The sequence below is a fragment of the Pseudorca crassidens genome, chromosome 2 (genome assembly GCF_039906515.1).
Source record: "Pseudorca crassidens isolate mPseCra1 chromosome 2, mPseCra1.hap1, whole genome shotgun sequence".
NCBI classification, from domain to species: Eukaryota; Metazoa; Chordata; class Mammalia; order Artiodactyla; family Delphinidae; genus Pseudorca; species Pseudorca crassidens.
The window spans coordinates 111,061,216-111,083,617 of NC_090297.1; the positions used below are offsets into that span (position 1 = coordinate 111,061,216).

The following is a 22,402-nucleotide window of genomic DNA, read 5'->3' on the forward strand; positions in this document are numbered from 1 at the left end:
CACCGCTCCAGCTCTTGGAATATATTTTTTTGCTGCTGTCTTTAGCTTTCTGTCTTCCATACTGTAGTTTTGGGTACTCCAAACAATTAATGATGTTATTTGGGAAGCTGGGCCTGAAGGCCCCCATAGGGTATATTGCGCCTAAGGGACGTCATTAGAGCAGTGGGGTATGTGTTCACTCTTCTTATAATGGGACAGGAATTCCAAATTTCTTCGACCCTTCACCTTGTGGACAGTCTTTAAATTGCTTTGCAAACTGATGTCACAAACAGGAGGCCGCTCCTTTTCCACCGTTCTTGAAATGTAGCCATCTCTGGTGTAGGATGTTGTGGAAAGAAAAACACCACAGTAACAGGCCTTTTTTTTGTTGTTATTGTTACCCCTTTTGCCTTTGATTGTCCCTGATTATTAGATGGAGAAATCCTTTTTGTCTTCTCCCCTACCACTTCCACCACCCATATTCTGCTTTGGGGATGGATGTCTGATGTGACTTGCTGGGATGTGATGAGGGTCAGTGACAACCTGAAATACAGGAGAAGTAAAACGTTTTGGCTGTGTATGGGTTGTTAAAACTGCTTTGAGATCCTACAACCGTTGTCCTTAAAGATTAGACTATCTCAGTGATTATTTCCGTCGTGAATGGGAAGTCGGGAAGTGTTGCTGGCATGTAAACTAATGATGAAAGGCCTTAAAATGTACTGTTTGGATTTTGATTTTTAAAACCCCTTGTTGCCAAATGTGTCCTAACTGGGAAGTACTCTTTTTTAAATTAGATTCAAGTTGGGGAAGGGGATGCAGGGATCATTTCCACAGAGCATCTAGGGGAATTAGTTGCTCTGTTCGAAGTAGCAAGCCTTACCCACCCCCCTTCCAGCTTCATAGTTTCTGAATTGTTTCTCAAATTAGATTGTAAGCTCCCTGAGGGCAGCAACCAAGTCATATTGCTTTTGTATTTTCTAAAGTATTGGACACATAGTAGATACTCAATAAATACTTGTTATTTATTTTTTTCTGTAAAATTTCTCTGGCTATTTTTTTAAGTAGCTGGTTTTCAGAAAACAGTCAAGGACACTCTTGTGTTGAAATCTGTATTTGTTCCTGCACTATTCCCTTGGTCTCCAATACTTGTCACCTACTTCCCTTAAATATTTTTATGTTTTAAGAAAGAGTACTTAACAAGATTCCTCATCTCCACTGTGATAACTCTGGGTATGTGTCTCTGCTTGCTACTAAAAGGCTACTAATTCTGTGCCCTCCAGTGATCCATCCCACATCACTTACTTTTGATCTTTTGGTCAGTGTTGTTACTACCTAGGTGGTAAAATTGTCTTAGTCACACATTTCAAAGCATTTGTAAGAGAGAAGTGGAAGCTAATAGCAAGAGTGATTAGGAGGATTTTTTTTCCCCTTTCCTGAGTAATTGTGTGGCTTTCAAAATGACTTTTTAATGTATTTACATTGATTGGTACTGTATATGCAGTTGTCCATACAGGTAGTCCTGAAATTCATATCCACAGTGTAACTCATGCTCACAAATTGAAATCACATGATGAGTAGAAAGCAATCAATATTTGTAAGTTACAGGAGAGGCCACTCCCATGTTAGAATGTTCATCTTAGAGTCAATTATAATAAAGCCTGATATTTTTTCCTTTTCTGTTTGATTTGAATCCAGGCGTACTTGGTTGAATAACACTTGTTTATTGTAAATTAAGTGTTGGAACTTGACAATAATGGCAGCCTGGGAAAATGGACTACAGTGTATCAAATAATCCTGTACTACCTATACATATTTACAGGCCTTTTTGTGCACATTTGTGTAGGGAGAAGAGGTAATGGTTAAAAATTAGCCATGAACTTTCCTTAAAAATATTTCTTGGTGACAGGGAATGTAAAACTCAATTCTTAATGACTGCATCAAACAACAAAGACCTATGTAACATATTGACCCAACTGGCTGAAGAATTTATCCACAGGGAAGTTGGCTTTCTTTGTGACCCAAGAAACAGGTGAAATTCAGTCTCCTAATATTAATCCTTGCATATTTCTTTAGAAGCCCAGCCTACCTGTCCCTCAAATCCATCAATGTCTTCTGGGCAGCTTAGAATTACCCTATGTGAAGTATCATTAATGAAAAAAAATTCAATATAGAGCAGAAAAGTATAAACTTGTCCTCTTTGGCAGGGAGTAAAACAATGCAGTGTAACCTTATTTTGAGCACTCCATCATATGATGAATGTTTTCTTTGTTTACTAAATGCAACAGCTGAGATTGCATTATAAAACAAAGTATCAATGAAGGCAACTTAAATTCAGTAGAATCTTTGCTTGTTAGAAGTGTTACTAACAAAACTGATCTGGTTTTGGGAAGGCCCTGTGTGTTCCATGTCTCTAGAGACTCAACAAAGTCATCTTGCTGGCAATAATGTCTCAAGTTTAAAATGACTTCCCAGAAGCACTTTCTTCCAAATAAAACTCTGTGCTAGATGCTTTTGGTTTGGGACAAATTTGGGATTCTCTATATATTAAGGTGAGTGGTGGAGGGGAATTGCAATTCTGGTTTCTTGGAACTGTGAACTTAGGAAACCAACAGAAGCAGCCACAGAAGCAGCCACAAAAACAGCATGTTAGAATTATTATCCAAGGAACTGAGATTCTGGGCAAAGTCACTGGGGCTGATACGTGCCCCCACACCATACTGAGAGATAGAAACTTGAGGGAGGAAGAAAGAGGCTAGGCTTGAGCTTGTCCTTTCCCAAATGATGAAGGACACATGCAACTTACGTTTAAAAGGTTGTAAGGCAGGTAAAGCTGTTTTCAAAGGTAGGTTGAGTACAGCATTTTAAATTGTTATTATTTGGAGTGTAGACTATTCCCCTTCCTGGAAGGCTTTTGTTTCCAGGCTTTGCTGATTATCTTTTCTTCTGTCAAAGGGACGTTGGGTATTTTCACCTATTGGAAGACTTGATTATTAACATTGTTTTGCTTACTATCAAGATAGCAAAACTTCACAAAGGCTGCGTATAGGGGACTGTAACCAAATTGTGCTCATAACTTTAAAACAAACCATCACAACACATGTTTTATATATTTCTTGTTTTACAAAAATGGATAAATAGTCATAGTTCTCTAAGGAATTTATCATACTGGAAATCTGTCTTAAGAACAGGTGAATGTTGGTTTGTCTCTTTAAAGAAGTGAAAGTGGTGAAGGTGCTGATGAAAGAGAGGTTGAAAACATTTTGCCCACATTTAACATCTAAACTTTTTTTTTTTCTTAAATCTTTCAGTATTCTACCTTGTAAATACTGTTATTTGTATATACTGTAAATGATGACGTCGGTGGGCACTAACCGAGCCCGGGGAAACTGGGAACCACCTCAAAACCAAAATCAGACACAGCACAAGCAGCGGCCCCAGGTAAAGAACCCAAAGGATATGGATCCATGGGATAGCCTTGCTGGTTGATACTGGTTTCCATCTAGTGCAGCATCATTCTGTGCTTTGGATTATTAGTTTGGGTTCGTTATTCTTATTTTCTAATCCATGCCTCTTTTCACTTGGGGCCTGATAACTGTTAATGACATGCTGTGATGCAATGGGCTTAATTTACTGCATTATGAGGCTTGGAAAGAATGGGTCCTGTGCTTTGTATCTCTAAGATAGCATTTTCCTTCATTCACCTGGGTTGTTTTAGCAATACATTTCTTATTTCCTAGACCTTGCACTTTGATATCCCTCTAGCCAATCTTTGTCTTGCCACCTTTTTCCTTTCCTTTGCTCTTCTTTTCCCTAACTTGTCTTTTGTTTTCCTCTCTGGTCTCATTGAGGCCTAATCTGATTTTTCCTTTCCCATGAGGAGTTAGCATCTTTACTATGTTCCTTCAAGATTAACAGATGAGACACCCTAGAGTATTGCTCAGTTTTAAAGAGTAAATTAACCTCCTTGGCACCTGGGTGCTGAAGTTTATGAGTTTTCTCTTTTTTTTTTTTTAAGTTGGATTTAGATATCTTTTTTTTTTTAATAACTAGTCTGGTATTTGTTGGCAGCTAATATGAATGAATTAATTTGCATTTGTTTATGGTCAGTTAAATTGAATATGTAAGACTAGAACTTTCCTCTTATTCATTTTTCTTTCACTTCTTTTTCCAGGTGAATTTCTAGCAGAATTTTAGTACTTAATCTCAGTTGGGGCTAAAATTTCTGACATCTTATAAACATACACTGGATACTTGGAAGATATGCCGAGTGTATCCTCAGACTAAACCTTAATGATATTCTCATCCCTAAGGAATAAAAGGGTGGCATTGGTCATTGCAGAATCAGGAACAGGGTTTACACATGACTTTGCAAATAAATGAAATTGAATTAAGGCACAGACGTTTCAAAGTGGTGCTGTGACCCCAGAGTGAAAGTCTCTTTAACTGTGAACATAGGTGAAAAAGCTCCCTGCTTTTTTAGAGATTGTAGCTTGAAATAGTCACAGCTTCACTCTTTGTTGTCATGGTGGTAGCGTTTTATTAGTTGGTCATTTGTAACAAGGAGAAGGAAATTGGGGTGGGAGATGATGAATGTTGACTATATAGATCCCTCTTATTTCTCTAAACTGTTGTCTCTTGATCACGCTTTCTTAGGCCACTGCAGAACAAATTCGACTTGCACAGATGATTTCGGACCATAATGATGCTGACTTTGAGGAAAAGGTGAAACAAGTGAGTGTATCGCTAATTTGCCATAAGCTGTGGAAAAAGACATCAAGATCAAAGCACAGTTAAATAGAATTGCTGCCTACCAGGATATTTTCCACTATAGTATTAAACGAATTATGAGTGCTTTTATTGTCTGATTGTACCCCTTTGGACAGATACCTTGTTCAAAGAGGTTTTACCTTAATTTTAATCTCTTGTTTATTGAATGACTTTGTTGATACCATTGTACAGCAGCTTCGAATAGTTGTGGCATCTAGGAAATATGGCAAGTCATGGTATACTGGATCCTGTATGCTTCTGCATTTGATTCTCTATTAGATGCTGTATTATTCAACTGCTTTATAAATACTTTTGCCCCATCCCTAATCACAGGTTGTTAATATTTTGCTTTTGGAACTAGAGTACCAAAATTCTGCATGTTTTACTTTTTTAAGCCTGCTTCTTTCAAACTCAGCTGTGTCTTCTCCCTTTTTTTCACCTAGTTTTCTTTTGTGGGGAGTGCAGGCTTGTTCATGATGGTTGCTGATCTTTCTCTTTCAGTTGATTGATATCACAGGCAAGAACCAGGATGAATGTGTCATTGCTTTGCATGACTGCAACGGAGATGTCAACAGAGCCATCAATGTACTGCTGGAAGGAAACCCAGATACGGTAGAGTGCTAATAAAGTGTTCTAGAAAGTGGGTCCCTCGTTGAGAGGCTAGTAAATTCCAGAAATAGCAAGTGGGGTAACTCACCTTAAAGCACAGTATCTTATTCTCCAAATAAAGCAAGGAACTGTCTTGGAGATTATTTACCACAGGTTGCAAATACTTAAAATTTATGTACAATAAATAGGAGAAAACAGATAAAATCAGTTTCTTCTAGTTGGCCTGGAAATAAATTATTCATTCTAGGCTAGTGACTGTTTTCAAGATTTGGTTAGTCTGAGTTAGAGGTGCTATTTAATAGCCTTAGTTACTAATCATGGAAGATTTCTGCTCACATGTTTTATTGCTATTGAACAAAGCCGAAGACTACTGGATTCTGATTTCAGAACACTCCCACCAATATCAGCTTTACATTTCACAATACCTTTTCATCATGTGAACTTACTTCTGTTGAATTAGCAGAGAAACAAACTTTAGAGCCTGTTGACCATCCCTGGAGATGACAGGGGATATTGGAGGAACTCTTGCCCTAGAATTTAGAGTTGCTTTCACCTCCTCCTTTCCTTTCTATTTAATGAGAATCCTGTGTTTTGTTATTGTCTTATTACTGTTTCAAATTTTTAAGCCCCTTAAGAGCAGGGATTCTGCCTTACTAATTAATCTTTGGTATGTTCCTGCAGTGTTTAGTAGAGACCTTTATTATTATTTTTTTAATGAGGAGTGTATCATTTGAAGTCATTTTTATTTACTTGATCTTACTCAGGGGATCTTTGGTTGAAATTGATAACCAGATTTCATCCTTAGAGAGATTAACTTACTGATGTTACAGTGTCACTTTAGCTGAATGTTGGAGGTTTGTCAGTTTCCTCGAAGCAATGGGAAATAATAGTGAAAAACTATTTTTAATCACTGAATTTAAATTCGTACCTTTTTCTCTTCAAAAGTGTGGTCCTAGATTAGATTTTATATTATGGGCCTTGTTTGAAAATTACTGCCTGGATAATCAGAAAGCAGTTCTGGTTCATCTTGAGTTTACTCCAGAGTAATTGCCTCTGTATTTTTGAGGCAGTGGGGTAGAGGTAGAGGTGAATCTACTTACACTTTTACAAAGTGTGAATTTTGGGGGGACTTTCCTGGCGGTCCAGTGGTTAAGACTCCAAGCTCCCAGTGCAGCGGGCACGGGTTCGATCCCTGGTTGAGTAACTAAGGTCCTGCATGCTGCATGGCACGGCCAAAAAAAAAAAAAGTGAATTTTTTTTTTTTTTTTTTTTGCACAAGTCATATTTTGTTTCACCTTCTAGCATCTCCTGCCTAGTGCTACAAGTCTGACCTTTCACAGTATCAAAAAAGAAAAAAAGGTAGAGAATGTAGGTTTATGCCACAAATAAATAAGCTACTAGTGAAACCAATGGGAATCAATGTTGGATGTATTTGGTTGGATGAGATCGTATTAGAAAACTGGCAGTGCCTCAGGAAGATTATAGTAATTCTTTTTACTTACAGAACCCATCTCGTGCCAGCAGCTGATGTATAACCATAGAGAAGAAAAAGGTGACAGGTTTCTGAAACCTATCAGGTTTTGAGACAGAGTAGCAAAAACTCGAAGAACTGTGTCGAGTCTGGTTTCCAGTGTTGCTGATGTAGATTTAGCTACAAGGTTACTATAATTTATGAATTGAAGCTACTGTGAGCAAAAATTGACCTACCAGCTATAATGTGGAATCCGGGTGGGTTGAAAGAGTAGGCAACAAGGAGCTGCCGAGTGCTAGGCAGATATTTAATTTTTAGTAAAGTATTTCTTGTGGACTTTTTAGAATATGTAGATATGCTTTTAGTATAGTTTTAAATATACTGTTTTTGAACTTAAAAATGTTTAAATTGTGGTAAAATATACTTAACAAAATAGACCAGTTTATCCATTTTAAATATACAATTCATTGGCATTAAGGACATTCACAGTGTTGGACAACCATTACCACTATCCATTTCCAGAACTTATTCATTTCCTAATTAGAAACTGTATCCATTAAACAGTTAACTCTCCGTTTCCCGACTCCCAGGTTGGGGTAACACCTATTTTCACTACCTCGTGTAAGGTTCTGCCTGTTCTTGGTACCTCATGTGAGTGGAATCAAATAATATTTGTCTTTTTGTGTCTTCGTTTAGCAAAATGTTTTCAAGGTTTATCTATATTGTGGCTTGTGTCAGAATTTCACTCCTTTTTAAGGCTGAATAATATTCCGTTGTATGTTTGTAGCACATCTTGTTTATCCACTCATCCACTGGTGGACACTTGGGATTATTTGGAAATAAGTTGTTGTAGACATCATAGTACTTTATTTCCTAAATTCTTTGGCATGTTTCCCTTAAAGGTTACTCTTTTGTATGACCACAATATTATTATCAACCCTGACAAAATTAATAATAGTTTCATACTACTATTCCATATTTTCAAAGTTATTGGATATTAGACACCTGTTGCTGAGCAACAGGGCCATTGTAGTTTGGGTTAGATGGTATCTAGGATAGTAAAGCTCTGATAGTCTTGGTGATTGAACTGGAACTTTCATTTGTACATATTTTCTGCAAAAATTTGTAAATCAATGTATTTGTGTGTTTAAAACTTTAAATTTATAGGGAATTCGCTGGTAGTTAGGACTCCACGCTTTCACTACTGAGAACCTGTGTTCAGTCCCTGGTAAGGGGACTAAGATCCTGCAAGCCACACAGCAAGGCCAAAAAAAACCTTCAAATTTATAAAACTCATTTTCCTAAGGAATGAGTTTTTGCAAGACTGTTTAGCTCATTTTCCTTACTGTAAATATTCCCTCCTGCAATCTGGAATGAACTGCTTTGAGGAAGATTGAATCGTATTGTAGCAATTCAGGATGTATAGGGGAGAACACAGTGAATAAAACCAGGAATGGAAGGCTTCCTATAGTCAGCATGTCTCAAGGCCAGGGCTGTGCTTTCCTGACTGCTATTTGGTCTTCTTTTAAATAAAGGAAATTGGTGTGTGTGAAGGGGGGTGGGTTGGGGAGTAGGTATAGTTGTTTTCCTCATAAATTCTAGGTTTCTGAATTAGAGAATATACTCAAGAGTCAAATGATATTCGTTCATTCTGAATTCAGAGTTAACTTTTACAAACTTTCAGTTTTCTTTTCTGCTTTATTTGACATGGATAAGGCTATAAAAAACTGGGAATCACTGAATCCAAAGGGAATTAGTTTTTTCAGCCCAGGAAACACACTTGACAGAAAGGTCCAGTAAGTAACTAGGTCCTTTGACTACCACGCCGAGTGACTGAACTGGACAGAGATCTCGGTAACCCTTTTGGAAGTGATCCCTGCAATCCATTTGCTTATAAGCACCTCTTCTACAAAAAGGGCTTTAATTTTGCAGTGATAGGTGTAGAATTTGTTTTGAGGTTCTGTCTATACTCTCCACTTAAACAGAAATAAACTAATAGAAGTTATCTTAGATGTGGATGCTGAGAGGAGAATGGTTAACAGTTGTCCCAGCTTTTATCTCTGGTTTCCTGGTAGCAGCCTATATTGATTAGACATGAATGCTCTGCTCTTCTTTAGCATTCCTGGGAGATGGTTGGGAAGAAGAAAGGAGTCTCAGGACAGAAGGACGGTGGCCAAACGGAATCCAACGAGGAAGGCAAAGAAAATCGAGACCGGGACAGAGACTATAGTCGGCGACGTGGTGGGCCACCAAGACGGGGGAGAGGTGCCAGCCGCGGACGAGAGTGTATGCATGGGGCTTTAACAAAACCAGTTGTGGGTTAGTAATGTCTAGACTTGAGGGATGTCAGGGCTCTGCGAGGCTGGATCTAGTAACCATTATATCATCCTTATGATTTTTCTTAAAATCATCTGTTCTGAGACCTTGGCATTTCTTGCATGTAGCCTTTTCTAGCAACAGCCACCAGTTGAGCATGAAGTTACCTTGTAGCCGTTTGTAAAATTGTTTGACTAGTAACCATTCCCTAGTAACCACCATGTTCCATCCTTCCAGCTCATTTTCTCTTCTTTGTTTTTGTCTCCCCACCACCATGTATACATACCATTTATGTACATACTTTCTATTCACTTTGCTCTGGCCATCTGTGGTGTTTTGTTTTGTTTTGTTTTGTTTTGTTTTTAAATTTCAGTTCGAGGTCAGGAAAATGGATTAGATGGCACCAAGAGTGGAGGGCCTTCTGGAAGAGGCACAGAAAGAGGCAGAAGAGGTCGTGGCCGAGGCAGAGGTGATCAGTTTGTTGGTGGGATGGATATTGGGGGCAAGCTACTCTTATTAGTTTAGTAGGGGTCTACTTTATTTAAAACCAGACAAATTCACATGGACTCTGGATACCTTAATTGTTGAAGTGTCATGCAAATTCTAGAGACTACTGAGTGGGCAGTGGGAAGGAAGGTAGATGTCATTTCCTCTGCTCTTTATTGTTGCTATTATTGTATTTGCTTGAGGATCCAGCAGTTTGATCAGCAAAGGAACAACCTTGTCAATAATAATTGTCCTGCTGTGTTATATTAACTGATGTGCTACAGAGTGAGAGAAGGAATATCTGATGATGTCAACCACTTACTTTCCAAAGCTGCCTCTGTTGGCAAGGTGATCTTATATCAACTTCTAAAATATTTCTTTCTCCCTCTTTTTCTCATTCTTTAGGTGGCTCTGGTAGGCGGGGAGGAAGGTTTTCTGCTCAAGGAATGGGGTAAGTTTCATTGATCCAGTGTTAAAGTCTTTAATTTTTCCTTAAGCATTACCATAATGTTTTAGCATGGTTAATATCCTGGTATCCTGAGGATAATAGGCAGCTATAACCAAAATGTGATCAGAAAGATTGCTGGACTATTTCATCAGGTGTGTATAGGTATAGGGCTTATTTCTGGGAGATAAGCATTTACCACCTGAATTATTTTATCTCATTTGAATACACATACCTGCTATTTTCTCAAAATCTTCATGTGGATTTTATTGGTGTCCTAATCCAAAAGGGATAGTGGATATAAATTAAAATTATAAAAAAAAAAGATTATACCATGAAATTTTAGGTAAGCTGGTAAGTGAGCAAAAGTAGACAGCTTACAGGCTTATAGAATGGGGCCATGGTTGATCTGTACTAGGAAAGAGACAATCAAGATTCTGATTGCCCTCCTTTTGAGTTAATTTTCACTGGTGCTGCTTAGAGCTCAGAGACTCTTTTAAGCTTTTTTTTTTTTTTTTTCTCCCAGAACCTTTAACCCAGCTGATTATGCAGAGCCGGCCAATACTGATGATAACTATGGCAATAATAGCGGCAATACATGGAACAACACTGGCCACTTTGAACCAGATGATGGGACGAGTGAGTGACTTTTATTAGTTTCTTGTCTCTGGGAATCTAAAGAAATAATTTTTTTGAGGATATACTTAACAAAAAAGTGGAGTAGTTTTTGGCTGCTGAGTCAGAGAGAGGAAAGGGGTGACAAGTGAATTGCAGTGTACTCTCCTTCATTTACTTTGTGCCCATGGGCACATTATACATGCTGTTTCACCTGATCTTCATCACTATTTTATGAAATAGACATTATTTATCATCACTTTCCAGATGACAAGACTTAGACTGCGAGAGTGGTTATGAAATTTGTTTGAACTCAGAATTTTTTGACTCTCAAAGCTCATGCTCTTTCCATTATACCATTAGCTCCAATTGTATTTCCTAGTGTTTCTGTTTGGCTACTTAGCTTTGCCTTTTGAAAAGATACCCAGAATTAATCAAGCCACTACTTGTAAAGATGAATAGGGCCCAGAATCAAAGCCCACTGTCAGTTTGTTTCTGCATACAGAGATAGGATTATCTTTTCCCCTTAATTTTTGGGAAATCTCAGTTTATGGGCAAGAAGGAGGAAATCTGGAGACTTTCTGCCTTTCTTTGTTGGATAGTCTTCTGGGTGTGGTAGAGTATTATGGGATTCGCTTTTTTTGTTAGCTGACTTTGATGCATATTTGGGTAGTGTATATATGTTTGAGGATATGTTAGGCTTGTGGGATACACCAAGATGTGTTTGGAAGTAAGAGAGAACTTTTACTACTTTAAATAAGAACAGCCTCTTGGTTCCAGAGTACTTTCTTATGAGACCAGCTACCTCTTTCTGGCTGAGCCAGCACATGGAAAGCCTGAGAATTTTTTCCTCTTACAAAGTGGGGGAAGGGTTAATAGTAGAGCATGAAATAGCCTGTTTGACTCCTTATCCATTTAAATTTGCCTTACCCCCTTTCAGAAATCAGTTACCTTAATCCTGCGTCTTTAGGAAGGTCTTTGGCACAAATCACTTCTCATCTACTGCCCACAATATGCTGTACCTCAGGTCCTGAATGTTACTTGCTTGTTGTTCATCAAGCTATCTTATAAACTCATTTTTAATACAGATTTCTCATTGGTGGAGGCTAAAGTTGAGTTATTGGCAAGCTAGATATCTTTTTGAAGTCCCTTAACCATTTGGCTATGAAATATCCTTTTCTGTTTTAACTTATACTTTGGAGGCATTAGAACTGCTCTTCATTCATCTCTTGATGGCTTTGTAGAGCATTGGTAACAGTCCGAATAACAGATATGTTTCTGAGCTGTAGTTCGTTCTTGGGTATTTGGCTTTTTATCTTTGGCAGAAAAGATAATAGAAGTCGAGGGATTTGTTTTTAGTTGTGGATACAAAATTAGGCATGGAGTCCCAGTCCTAGATTGAAAGCCTTAGCTATTTTCAACAAGGATCTGGTTGGGAAAAGAGAGAGGGAAGAAAGAGGTGTGTGTTTGTTTATACCGAGTAGAGAATAGCAGATTTGGGAGGCTAGACTCAGAAATTTTTGATTTGTGGCTGAATGAAAAATTATGTGAATTGCTTGTTAGTGTGAAAGTGTTGAGTATAGTTTCATGCATTCCCTTCAAAGTTTCATGATTTGAACTTAAGCTTCATGCATGATCTCTTTTTGTGTTTTCATGATAGCAAATTACAAATTCCCTTTTTAATTTAAAAAGAGACTCAAATCTACCCTTAAAATATCCACAGGTACAGTGGGAATTGTGTGTTGGGGGCAAACATTCTCATTCACAAGCAAAATTTCACTGGTTGTTTTTTCTTTTCTTTTCTTTTTTGTTTCAGGACTTGATTTCATTGGGGTTGAGGGGTCAAATTATCCCCGAAAATTTGAGACTGCTCCTGGTATGATACATCCAGGCGCCTAACTGCCCCGGATATTTAATAGATTTTTATGAACTGAAATATCTGTGGATATGTCATTTTTCTGTTTTCCTGCTTTTTATTTTTCTGCTTTTTTCTCTCATATTCTGTGCCTGTTTTTCCTCCTTAAAAAAATTAGTTTAATGAATATTTAACATTTACATTGTCTGTGCTTTTTGCTGATGGAATGGAAGCCCTAATCTTTTGTTCAGAGCATTTGCACTCTTTCTGTGCCTTAACGCTTCCTCAATGTAGTCCTTTTCCTTAGGCAAGACCATATGTCCTATATAGAAAGGTGTCAAGTAGCTGTCTACAGTCTTCCTTTCCATTCCAGATGCAGTCGCTAGAGTACAGGGGAAAAAAAATTTCTTGCATTGAGAGATAGCCTCTCAGTAGTAAATGACTTCTTAGATCACTTCCAATTCTAGGATTGTGTGTATGTGTTAACCCAGATTTTGGATTCCAGTTTAGCCAGGGTGGGATGGTTGTCAATGGGGAGGAAAAATGCCATCACTAGAGAGGGAGAGAAGAGTGTGGTTTGTAACTTGTCTAAACTGAGATTGGACTTTAGTTTGATTTGGAGAACATTGTCATTATTAAGTGGTTTGGAATTTCCCTGGCATAGTTTTAATATTGTCCTGGGAAAGGCATTGCACTGAACGTATTTTTCTCTAGGAAATAGGATTTTTCATTATTCAATGTTTAAGAGAATTTCAGACGGGTTTTGTAGGTGTTAGAATATTTCTCTTCAGTGACAGTGAAATCTGAATGCCATGCCTTCATTCTTTCATTCTTGTAAGAAGTTTCCCCATTTGGAGAGAATGTTTTAAGAATTATTAAATATATACTGTTATTCTAGAGAAGAAAATAAGGCGTTTTCTGGTCCTTGCTACACAGAGGTTCCTGTTTCTTAGTGTGGTTCTTTGGTTGAAGGGAAGAATTTTAGGTCTCATAGAAACTCACCTATATTCCTTAAAAAATGCCAGGTTCCTTTTCTGAGGATATGCGTATACGTAAAGCAAAACAAGGGGAATATGCAAGGTGGTTTGATTATTTACAGACCTCTCCTACAGAAACTGTGTCCCTCCATTGTCTGTGCCATGACTTTTACAGGTCAGATTTTGTGTTTTGTATAGTTAGGACCAGTACGGTAACTATTACACATATTTTATTTTTCAATCTCATCTCCTGTCTTCTGAAAAGAACAGATCCATTGGGGTTTCTTATAGTTAAATCAAAACGATCTATAAACTTGACTTCTGCTGAGTATGCATTTTTAAATTTAATTTTATTTTTGGCTGCGTTGGGTCTTCGTTGCTGCACGTGGGCTTTTCTCTGGTTGCAGAGAGCGGGGCCACTCCTCGTTGCGGCGCAGAGGCTTCTCATTGTGGTGGCTTCTCTTGTTGTGGAGCATGGGCTTTAGGCACGTGGGCTTCAGTAGTTGTGGCACACAGGCTCAGTAGTTGTGGCACATGGGCTCTAGAGCGCAGGCTCAGTAGTTGTGTCGCACAAGCTTAGTTGCTCCATGGCATGTGGGGTCTTCCCGGATCAGGGATTGAACCCACGTCCCCTGCATTGGCAGGCGGATTCTTAACCACTGTGCCACCAGGAAAGCCCTGAGTATGCATTTTTAAATTCAGTTCCCATAGCAGGTAGGTGTCAGTGCTCTCAGTTTGGATTTCAGGCCTTTCCTTCTTCACTGCCCTTTGACTATAATGTGGCAACCATTTGTGTTCCTCTGCCCCTGCTGCCATCTTTCTTCAGACTGCCTGCAGTATTGTCTTATACCAAATAAGTATAGCTTGCATGTTTCAGTTTAAATTGTCTGCTGCCATTTCACTGAACGGACTACTAAGTCAGAGGACTTGAAGGCCCTTAAGAGATTGCTTGGAGCATTGGGTCCATTGGAGGCTTGCTGTCTCTTGCATTTTCTCTCTCTTTCTTACTGTCTTGCTCTCTTTCCTATTACAGCTGTGTAACAAGAACTGAAAGTAGCTGTGAAATCATAATCTTATTAAAACCCTGGTTGTTCTGAGGTATCCCTTTCTAAAAAGTCTTTTCCTCCCTCTGAAGCCCAAGAATCCCTTCTGATTACTAAATTCTAGTTACACTTTTGGCTGCCAAAAGTTTAAAACGTCCGTATTTTCTGCCTGTGCTTTGTACTGGTACTTAAAATTACTTCATTGTTTTTCCTTTATTCCCAGGTGCATGGAGGACTGCAACAGAGGAGTGGGGAACTGAAGATTGGAATGAAGATGTAGGTATTCCCAGGTCATTCCTCATTAGTACGTTCTATCCCTAAGTGGTGTTTAGGGATAGAAAATGGGTATGTTTCTACCCCTCAAAATTCACCCTTAAGATTCTGACCCAAAACTTTTACATCCAAAATAGTGTTCTGAGCCAGAACATTTCACATATGTTATATGAAGGAGACTGGGCATGAACAGGACTCTGTGGAACCAGACTATGGAAAGGGCAAGTGCACTTGTGTAAGTCCAATATCTGATTGTCGGATTTATCCCAGGAAGAGATGGTGGTTGGGTAGGGCACTAGAAATGGAGTTAGGCAGGTAGTGCATTGAGTAATAGCTTCTGGTGGCACATGACTCTCCTTGGAGCAAATCAGTTATTTGGTTCACATTCAGGCATTGGTGTATGGTCCTGTAATTGGCTTAGAGGTGGGTACAGATGAGAGTTACAGTACCAAGTTCTTAAGTTTACAGTCTGGTTGACTCTGGGACCCCTTTTGTTTTTGTACTAAGAGTGCATCGTGGTGATTGTAATTGAGATGAACATGTAGGTTTGGCTATCTTCCAGATTGACTAAACTAGGAAACCTCATAGATGGGTGGCATATAAACAAGCTATATGAATTCTCTGGAGTAGTACCTGAGTAAAAGAATTTTCCTGATCCCTGGTCACAGTCAAGCTTTTGCTATGAATTACAGTTTCCCGTGATCATGGATGAACCTTCCTGTACTTGTATTTATTCAGTCAAGACAGAATATGATAAGAGGAAATGATGTGTCAAACTGTTTTGGTTTTCAGGCCTGAATTTTAAAATTCTGGATGTATCAGCATTAGAGGGTGATTGTTTTCTCTTGTAGCAGAGCTAGACTGCTTTGTGAATACTTTCTAAGATTTGGCTTGTCAGCTTAACCACCTTTCAGAGAATGATATATTTGGGGGAGTGGATTCACTGTTTTTAGAGGGGAGATTTTAATCAAAAAGTTTTTTTAAAAAAATCAGCTTTTGGGGAATTCCCTGGTGGTCCAGTGGTTAAGGACTCCTCGCTTTCACTGCCTAGGGCCAGGGTTCAATTCCTGGTCAGGGAACTAAGATCCCAGAAGGCCGGGCAGCATGCCCCCCCCCTCAAAAAAAATCAACTTTTGAATAGTAGGAAGATTTATTCCTTACAATTGTTTACCTAATTTTAGTGTTTTATAGTGGAGAGACTAGGTGTAACAAAGTCAGTTCTAAGGCAAAAAATGCCTTTTAAAAATATATATGTATTTATTTATTTGGTTGCACCAGGTCTTAGTTGTGGCAGGCGGGCTCCTTAGTCGTGGTTCCAGGGTTCCTTTAGTTGCGGCTCGCCGGCTCCTTAGTTGTGGCATGCAAACTCTTAGTTGTGGCATGCATGTCGGATCTAGTTCCCTGACCAGTGATCAAACCCAGGCCCCCTGCATTGGGAGCACGGAGTCTTATCCACTGCGCCACCAGGGAAGTCCCCAAAAAGTGCATGTTAAAATTATTCCTCCATATATCGACTCATCAGCACTTGGGCCCTTACTGCTCAAAAGCCAAGAATTAACTTATATCTGTCTTCATCTTGGCTGTGATCTTCCTTTCTTTGAGAGGAGTAGTGGAAGATAAAGTATGGTTTGGATTGAGGTAGGAGTTGGGAGCTGTAGCGGGAAAACATAAAGGGGCTTTCTCTGTTTTTCTGTCTACCATATTCACCTTCCTGTAAGTTCAGTGCCCATATTATGTGACTCCACTCGATTTTATTAGGTTTCTTGATTCTACCCTCTCTTTTGATAAAACCATTGTGCACAGATAGAAGGGGCTTGAAAGTCAGTCCATTCAGGATTCCTTAGAGTAGATAGTTCTCTCTTCAAAGAGTTTTCCCCTTTTTCTTGATGTTGAATTCCCCTTAACCTGTGCCAGGTTTCTGACTGAAACCTACCTAACACTAGGAGTGACTAATTCCTCTGTTTTCCAGCTTTCTGAGACCAAGATCTTCACTGCCTCTAATGTGTCGTCAGTGCCTCTGCCTGCGGAGAATGTGACAATCACTGCTGGTCAGAGGCAAGTGTGTGGTATAATTCTGTATCTTTTCCCAAGGGTATCTGCTAAGTTAGTTGTAAGGAAGAATGGCACTGGACCTCTACAGACTCCCATGGTGTCGGTAATAATGATAACCAAATCATATTAGGGTCCTATTAAGTTGATTGGTAGATTTGTAAGAGTTGATATTAGTAATCTACTGAATGGAAATCCATATATTACAATTTTAAAGCTAACTCTCCCCCAAACAGCCCTTTAATACATAGGTCAGCCTTGTCAGCATCATAGGTATTGATTAAAACTTAGAACTTAGAACTTGTAGTAAGTCAGGTAAAGAGAAGCTGAAAGTGGAAAGTTTTCATTTATTTCTGAATTTGCAGAACTGTTCAATAGTTTCTTCTCTTGCTTAATAATTATGGTCTTTGCTTAGCCCACTGAGCACGGTGATAATTTTTTTCCCTAGGATCTGGCTTATGAAATTTTTAGAACTTGAACATAGGTATTGGGGTCAGTAGAGGAAGATAACACTTGTCAGGGAATATTTTTATCCCCTGAAAGACTCTTGGATTATTTCTAGACCTGGGTATGATAGCTGTTGATTCAGAATGTCCTAAAGAGAAGTGCGATAGGAATAGGATGTTCAGGATGTCATTACCAGAGGTAATGTGTTTTTTGTTTTCATACATCTTTATTGGAGTATAATTGCTTCACAATGCTGTTAGTTTTTGTTGTACAACAAAGTGAATCAGCCATATTCATACATATATCCCCTCTCTCTTGAGCCTTCCTATCCCACCCCTCCAGGTCATTGCAAAGCACCAAGCTGATCTCCCTGTGCTATGCTGCTGCTTCCGAAGAGCTAGCTATTTTACATTTAGTAGTGTATATATGTTGATGCTACTCTCACTTTGCCCCAGCTTCCCCCTTCCTCTCCCCCATGTCCTTAAGTCCCTTCTCTATGTCTGTGTCTTTATTCCTGCCCTGCTACTAGGTTCATCAGTACCATTTTTTTTAGATCCCATAAATATGAGTTAGCATACGGTATTTGTTTTTCTCTTTCTGACTTCACTTTGTATGACAGACTCTAGCTCCATCCACCTCACTACAAGTAACTCAATTTCGTTTCTTTTTATGGCTGAGTAATATTCCATTGTGTATATGTGCCACATCTTCTTTGTCCATTCATCTGTTGATGGACATTTAGGTTGCTTCCGTGTCCTGGCTATTATAAATAGTGCTGCAGTGAACATTGTGGTACATGTCTCTTTTTGAATTACGGTTTTCTCAGGGTATATGCCCAGTAGTGGGATTGCTGGGTCATATGGTAGTTCTGTTTTTAGTTTTTTAAAGAACCTCCATACTTTTTTTTTTTTTCCTATGATACCAAATATCTGTGATTTTTTTCCACACCAATTCTTCAATTCTCTGACACCAGCTGGGTGTTCTGACACTAACTCTCCAGAGTTAGCGCAGACCCAAGTTGACGGCTCAGTACCACAAGACTGCCTTTATTTACTTCAGAGGTCAGCTGCAAATGGGCCACCTGCACATTTCTGCCCAGCCGACTACAAATTTGGGAGTTCTCACAGCCCCCTGCTCAGGTTTAATAATTTGCTAGAATGACTCATATAACTCAGGAAAGAGTTTTACTTGCTGTCCCTGGTTTATTATAACCAGTACTCAGGAAGAGCCAGATGGAAGAGATGCATAGGGCATGGTATGGGGGTTGGTGGAGCACAGAGCTTCTAAGCCCTCTCTGGGTGTACTGCCCTCCTGGCACATCGATGTGTTCACCATCCCAGAAGCTCACTGAACCTCATTGTTCAAGAGTTTTTAATGAGAGTTTCATTACATAGGCATGATTGATAAAGTCATTGGTGATTGAATTCAGTCTCTAGCTCCTCTTCCTTCTCTAGAAGTGGGTGGAGTGTGGTGGGGCTGAAAGTTCCAACTCTAATCACTTTCTTGGTGTTTCTGGTGACCCGCCGCCTTCTTGAAACTCTGTGAGGGGTCCCACCCTGAGTTACTTTATTAGCATAAACTGTAGTTGAAAGAGACCAATTACGAAAAACAAAAGACACTCCTACTACTCAGGAAATTTGAAAAGCCCCTAGTATATATTTTCATTATATCACAAGTAACTTGAAATATTTTAAAAATTTGGGGAAAAATTCCCCAAACCCTTCTTGTTCCAAAGCTGCTTGAGGATGCCAGCATTCTAGTATGTGGTTTTATATATTAGATATTGGTAATGACAGGTATTCAGTATTAAAATCATGGGTAAAAATTTGTAAATTTTGGCCCAATTATTGAGCTGCTGTATTAAAAGTAACATTTGATATTTCACTAAGTTAATTTCACTAAAATTAAAATATATAACATTATTAAGGTTGGCAGCCTCATTGGAGCATAGGTAGATACTGTTGTGGCTCTTACAGATCTGTTATTTTGATGAATTAAGCATTTCACGGCTTTGTGTTTCTGGGGAGTGACTTCATTTTGATCTAACCATAATCTGAGTCGGGTGTTGGGGAATGCTGGAATGTTCAGTCATTATTCATCAAGCTCCCATCTCTCCACCAGAATTGACCTTGCTGTTCTGTTGGGGAAGACACCATCTTCAATGGAGAATGATTCATCTAATCTGGATCCATCACAGGCTCCTTCTCTTGCCCAGCCTCTGGTGTTCAGTAACTCGAAGCAGAGTGCCATATCACAGCCTGCTTCAGGGAACACGTTTTCTCATCACAGTATGGTAAGTAGGAAACATGGTGTATCCTAACCAAACTTTTCTGCAACCCCAGCACATACATACAGTAATTCCTTTCAGTGATACCCAGAGGTTTGGGGCAAGGTAAAGCGTCTTCTTTTGTCTTCCTAGGCTGACTTGGGTGTAGAGATGTCGAGTTGGGTAGTAGGGGATATAGCTCTAGGAGAGGACTTAGCTTTGGACAGACTGAGTCATCTTATAAAAATGAGTTAGGAGACTTCCCTTGTGGTCCAGTGGATTAGACTCCACGCTCCCAATATACGGGGCCCGAGTTCGATCCCTGGTCGGAGAACTAGATCCCACATGCATGCCACAACTAAGAAGCCCACATGCCACAACTAAGACCCAGCGTAGCCAAAATCAATCAATCAATTAATTAATTAATTAAATGTATTTTTTTTAACGTGTAGGCTTTAAAAAAAGAATGAGTTAACGTCATTTACTGAATACTTATTGTACAAACATTGTTCACTGTTATTCTTGAGTGAAAATCAATGACAACCAATTTTAATGCTAATTAGTATTAGTAATACTAATTAAACTTGGTTGGAAGGTTGTAGCAGTTCCCTGTCGTTTGTTTTTTGTTTTTTGGCTGCACTGTGTGGCATGTGGGATCTTAGTTCCCCAACCAAAGATTGAACCCATGCCCCCTGCATTGGGAGCACGGAGTCTTAACCCCTGGACCACCAGGGAAGTCCAGCCGTTCCCTTTTTCTTGATAGAGCAGAATTGTCATATGTATTCATTTAAACCAGACATTTCTGAGCTAGGCTTCTCAAAACTTGGGGTCTTCCTGAATCTGCCCGCTTATTAGCTATTTCTCCCTTTCTCTGTAAGTAGGGATAAGAGTGCTTGCTGTGCCTATCTTACAGGGCTTCAGGAAGATAAATAAGATAATGGGTAAAGTCTCCACAAATGTGGAAGTAGTGGTATTGGTTATTAACCTAGAGCACTTATGGCAAATGACTTGTTGATTCAGAATATTTTTTAAAATTCAAGGTCATCAATTATAGCAAAGGCTAAATAACTAAACAAAGATGGTCAGTAAATCCTAAAGGTACTGCTTTTTCTCTCTTCTTTCCTGTTTATTTTACTTTCCTGTTTATTTTTTGCTGGAGGGTTACTATAGTTGTAAGAGGTAAGAAACTACGTGTATGCATATACTTTTATTTTTCTAGTAGTAAGGTTAGAGTAATTCAGCTGTGAAACTGCTAAGTCAGCCTCTAATCCAGAGCTGTTAGGTTTTTAAAAAAATAATTTATTTATTTTTGGCTGTGTTGGGTCTTCATCGCTGTGCACAAGCTTTCTCTCGTTGCGGCGAGCAGGCGATACTCTTTGTTGTGGTGCTCATGCTTCTCATTGCAGTGGTTTCTCTTGTTGTGGAGCACGGGCTCTAGGCGCGCGGGCTTCAGGAGTTGTGGCACAAGGGCTCAGTAGTCGTGGCTCACGGGCTTAGTTGCTCCACGGCACATGGGATCTTCCTGGACCAGGGATCGAACCGGTGTCTCCTGCATTGGTATGCGGATTCTTGACCACTGTGCCACCAGGGAAGTCCCACTCTGTTAGTTTTTAACTGTTGTCTTAAAATAGTTTTTTGTGTTAATAATTTGGTGGTTGATATTCTGCCATGTATGAGTGGTCACAGGAGAGAAAAGGTGGCAGAGAAGGGAGAGGAGTGTTGGGACTAAAAAGGAAAAGAAGGAAGAAACAAAATGGGACAAAGGTCGTAGGAAGATGTAATGAAGATCAGAAAATAACTACCAACACCTAAGATATATGACTGGAAAATGGGTTAAGTGCTCTGTGTCACTTTTAATTGCCTTTAATGTCTGGAGTTGAAGATTTACACCTAAATCCAAATTCTCATATCAAAAATAAGTTTTCAGTATACTTCCACTTTAACATTCTGTTTAATGTGTGTCATGTGATATGTGAAACTAAACATGAGTGCTATTTTTTCTCATTACCTGCCTTAATCAGTATGCTATTTATATGTAGTTCTTTTCCATTGAGGACAGAGGTTAGAGGATTAATTTCCCTTAAAATTTAATAGATGTAAGTAATATAGGAGCCCTTCCCCATTATAATATATGAATGTTAGGTAATTTTCTATACCTTCAGTGTTTCACGCTTGCAGAATATTTGGTAATCATGCGGTGCGGGATCATCTCTCTGCCGCAATCCTGTACTTTCAACTAGATTTCCAGTGTTTTTGTACTTGTTTGTATAGTCTTGGGATACAGACTGAAGTGGAAAAAAAAGTCTTACGTTGGGTTGGACAGATGGGTTTTGTATAAGCACCGCTTAATTGAAGATCATGATGTGCTTAAGTAAGAACCTAAGAGAGACTAGACTAAATCTCCTTGGAGGTTCTTTAGAATAGTCAAGGCCACATGGTTAATCTTCTGGTCTAGGCTGGTAGTTTTACTTGGTAGTAGGGAATAGAGAAAATCCCCCAAAAGCATTAAGAGTAAATTTTGTTTTGTCATCACGATTACCCTGTAGAACTTGGATATACACAGAAAACAATAAAATCAGATTGACTCATTACTTGATCATTTAATGCAGAAGTTGAGATAGCTCCTTGACTTTGCTTCTTTGTCTCTATGCTAGTTATTAGAAACATTGAGATGAAGCTCAGTTAGTTGTTTTTGTTCCTTTTGAGCTGTTCAGTGGAAGGGGCAAAGACTTTAATGGCTGAAGTGAATTTTTTTTTTTTTTGCGGTACACGGGCCTCTCACTGTTGTGGCCTTTCCTGTTGCG

At 39.0% G+C, this 22,402-nt stretch overlaps 1 protein-coding gene across 24 annotated transcripts in view; it reads left to right on the plus strand.

Moving 5' to 3' along the window:
- UBAP2L (ubiquitin associated protein 2 like) overlaps positions 1-22,402 on the plus strand; it is a 43,576-nt gene that overhangs the window by 896 nt on the left and 20,278 nt on the right. For 9 of the 24 annotated variants that reach the window (XM_067727932.1, XM_067727936.1, XM_067727933.1 and 6 more), the window contains exons 2-11: positions 3,288-3,417; positions 4,633-4,710; positions 5,248-5,358; positions 8,944-9,112; positions 9,516-9,611; positions 10,034-10,079; positions 10,600-10,712; positions 14,787-14,839; positions 16,806-16,891; positions 19,454-19,625. In XM_067727932.1, the coding sequence (XP_067584033.1) occupies positions 3,328-3,417; positions 4,633-4,710; positions 5,248-5,358; positions 8,944-9,112; positions 9,516-9,611; positions 10,034-10,079; positions 10,600-10,712; positions 14,787-14,839; positions 16,806-16,891; positions 19,454-19,625 (1,014 nt within the window). In that variant the 5' untranslated portion in view covers positions 3,288-3,327. Of the gene's footprint in view, positions 1-3,287; positions 3,418-4,632; positions 4,711-5,247; positions 5,359-8,943; positions 9,146-9,515; positions 9,612-10,033; positions 10,080-10,599; positions 10,713-12,504; positions 12,565-14,786; positions 14,840-16,805; positions 16,892-19,453; positions 19,626-22,402 lie in introns of all 24 variants that reach the window. The other 15 variants (XM_067727922.1, XM_067727920.1, XM_067727927.1 and 12 more) reach the window with 3 other exon arrangements.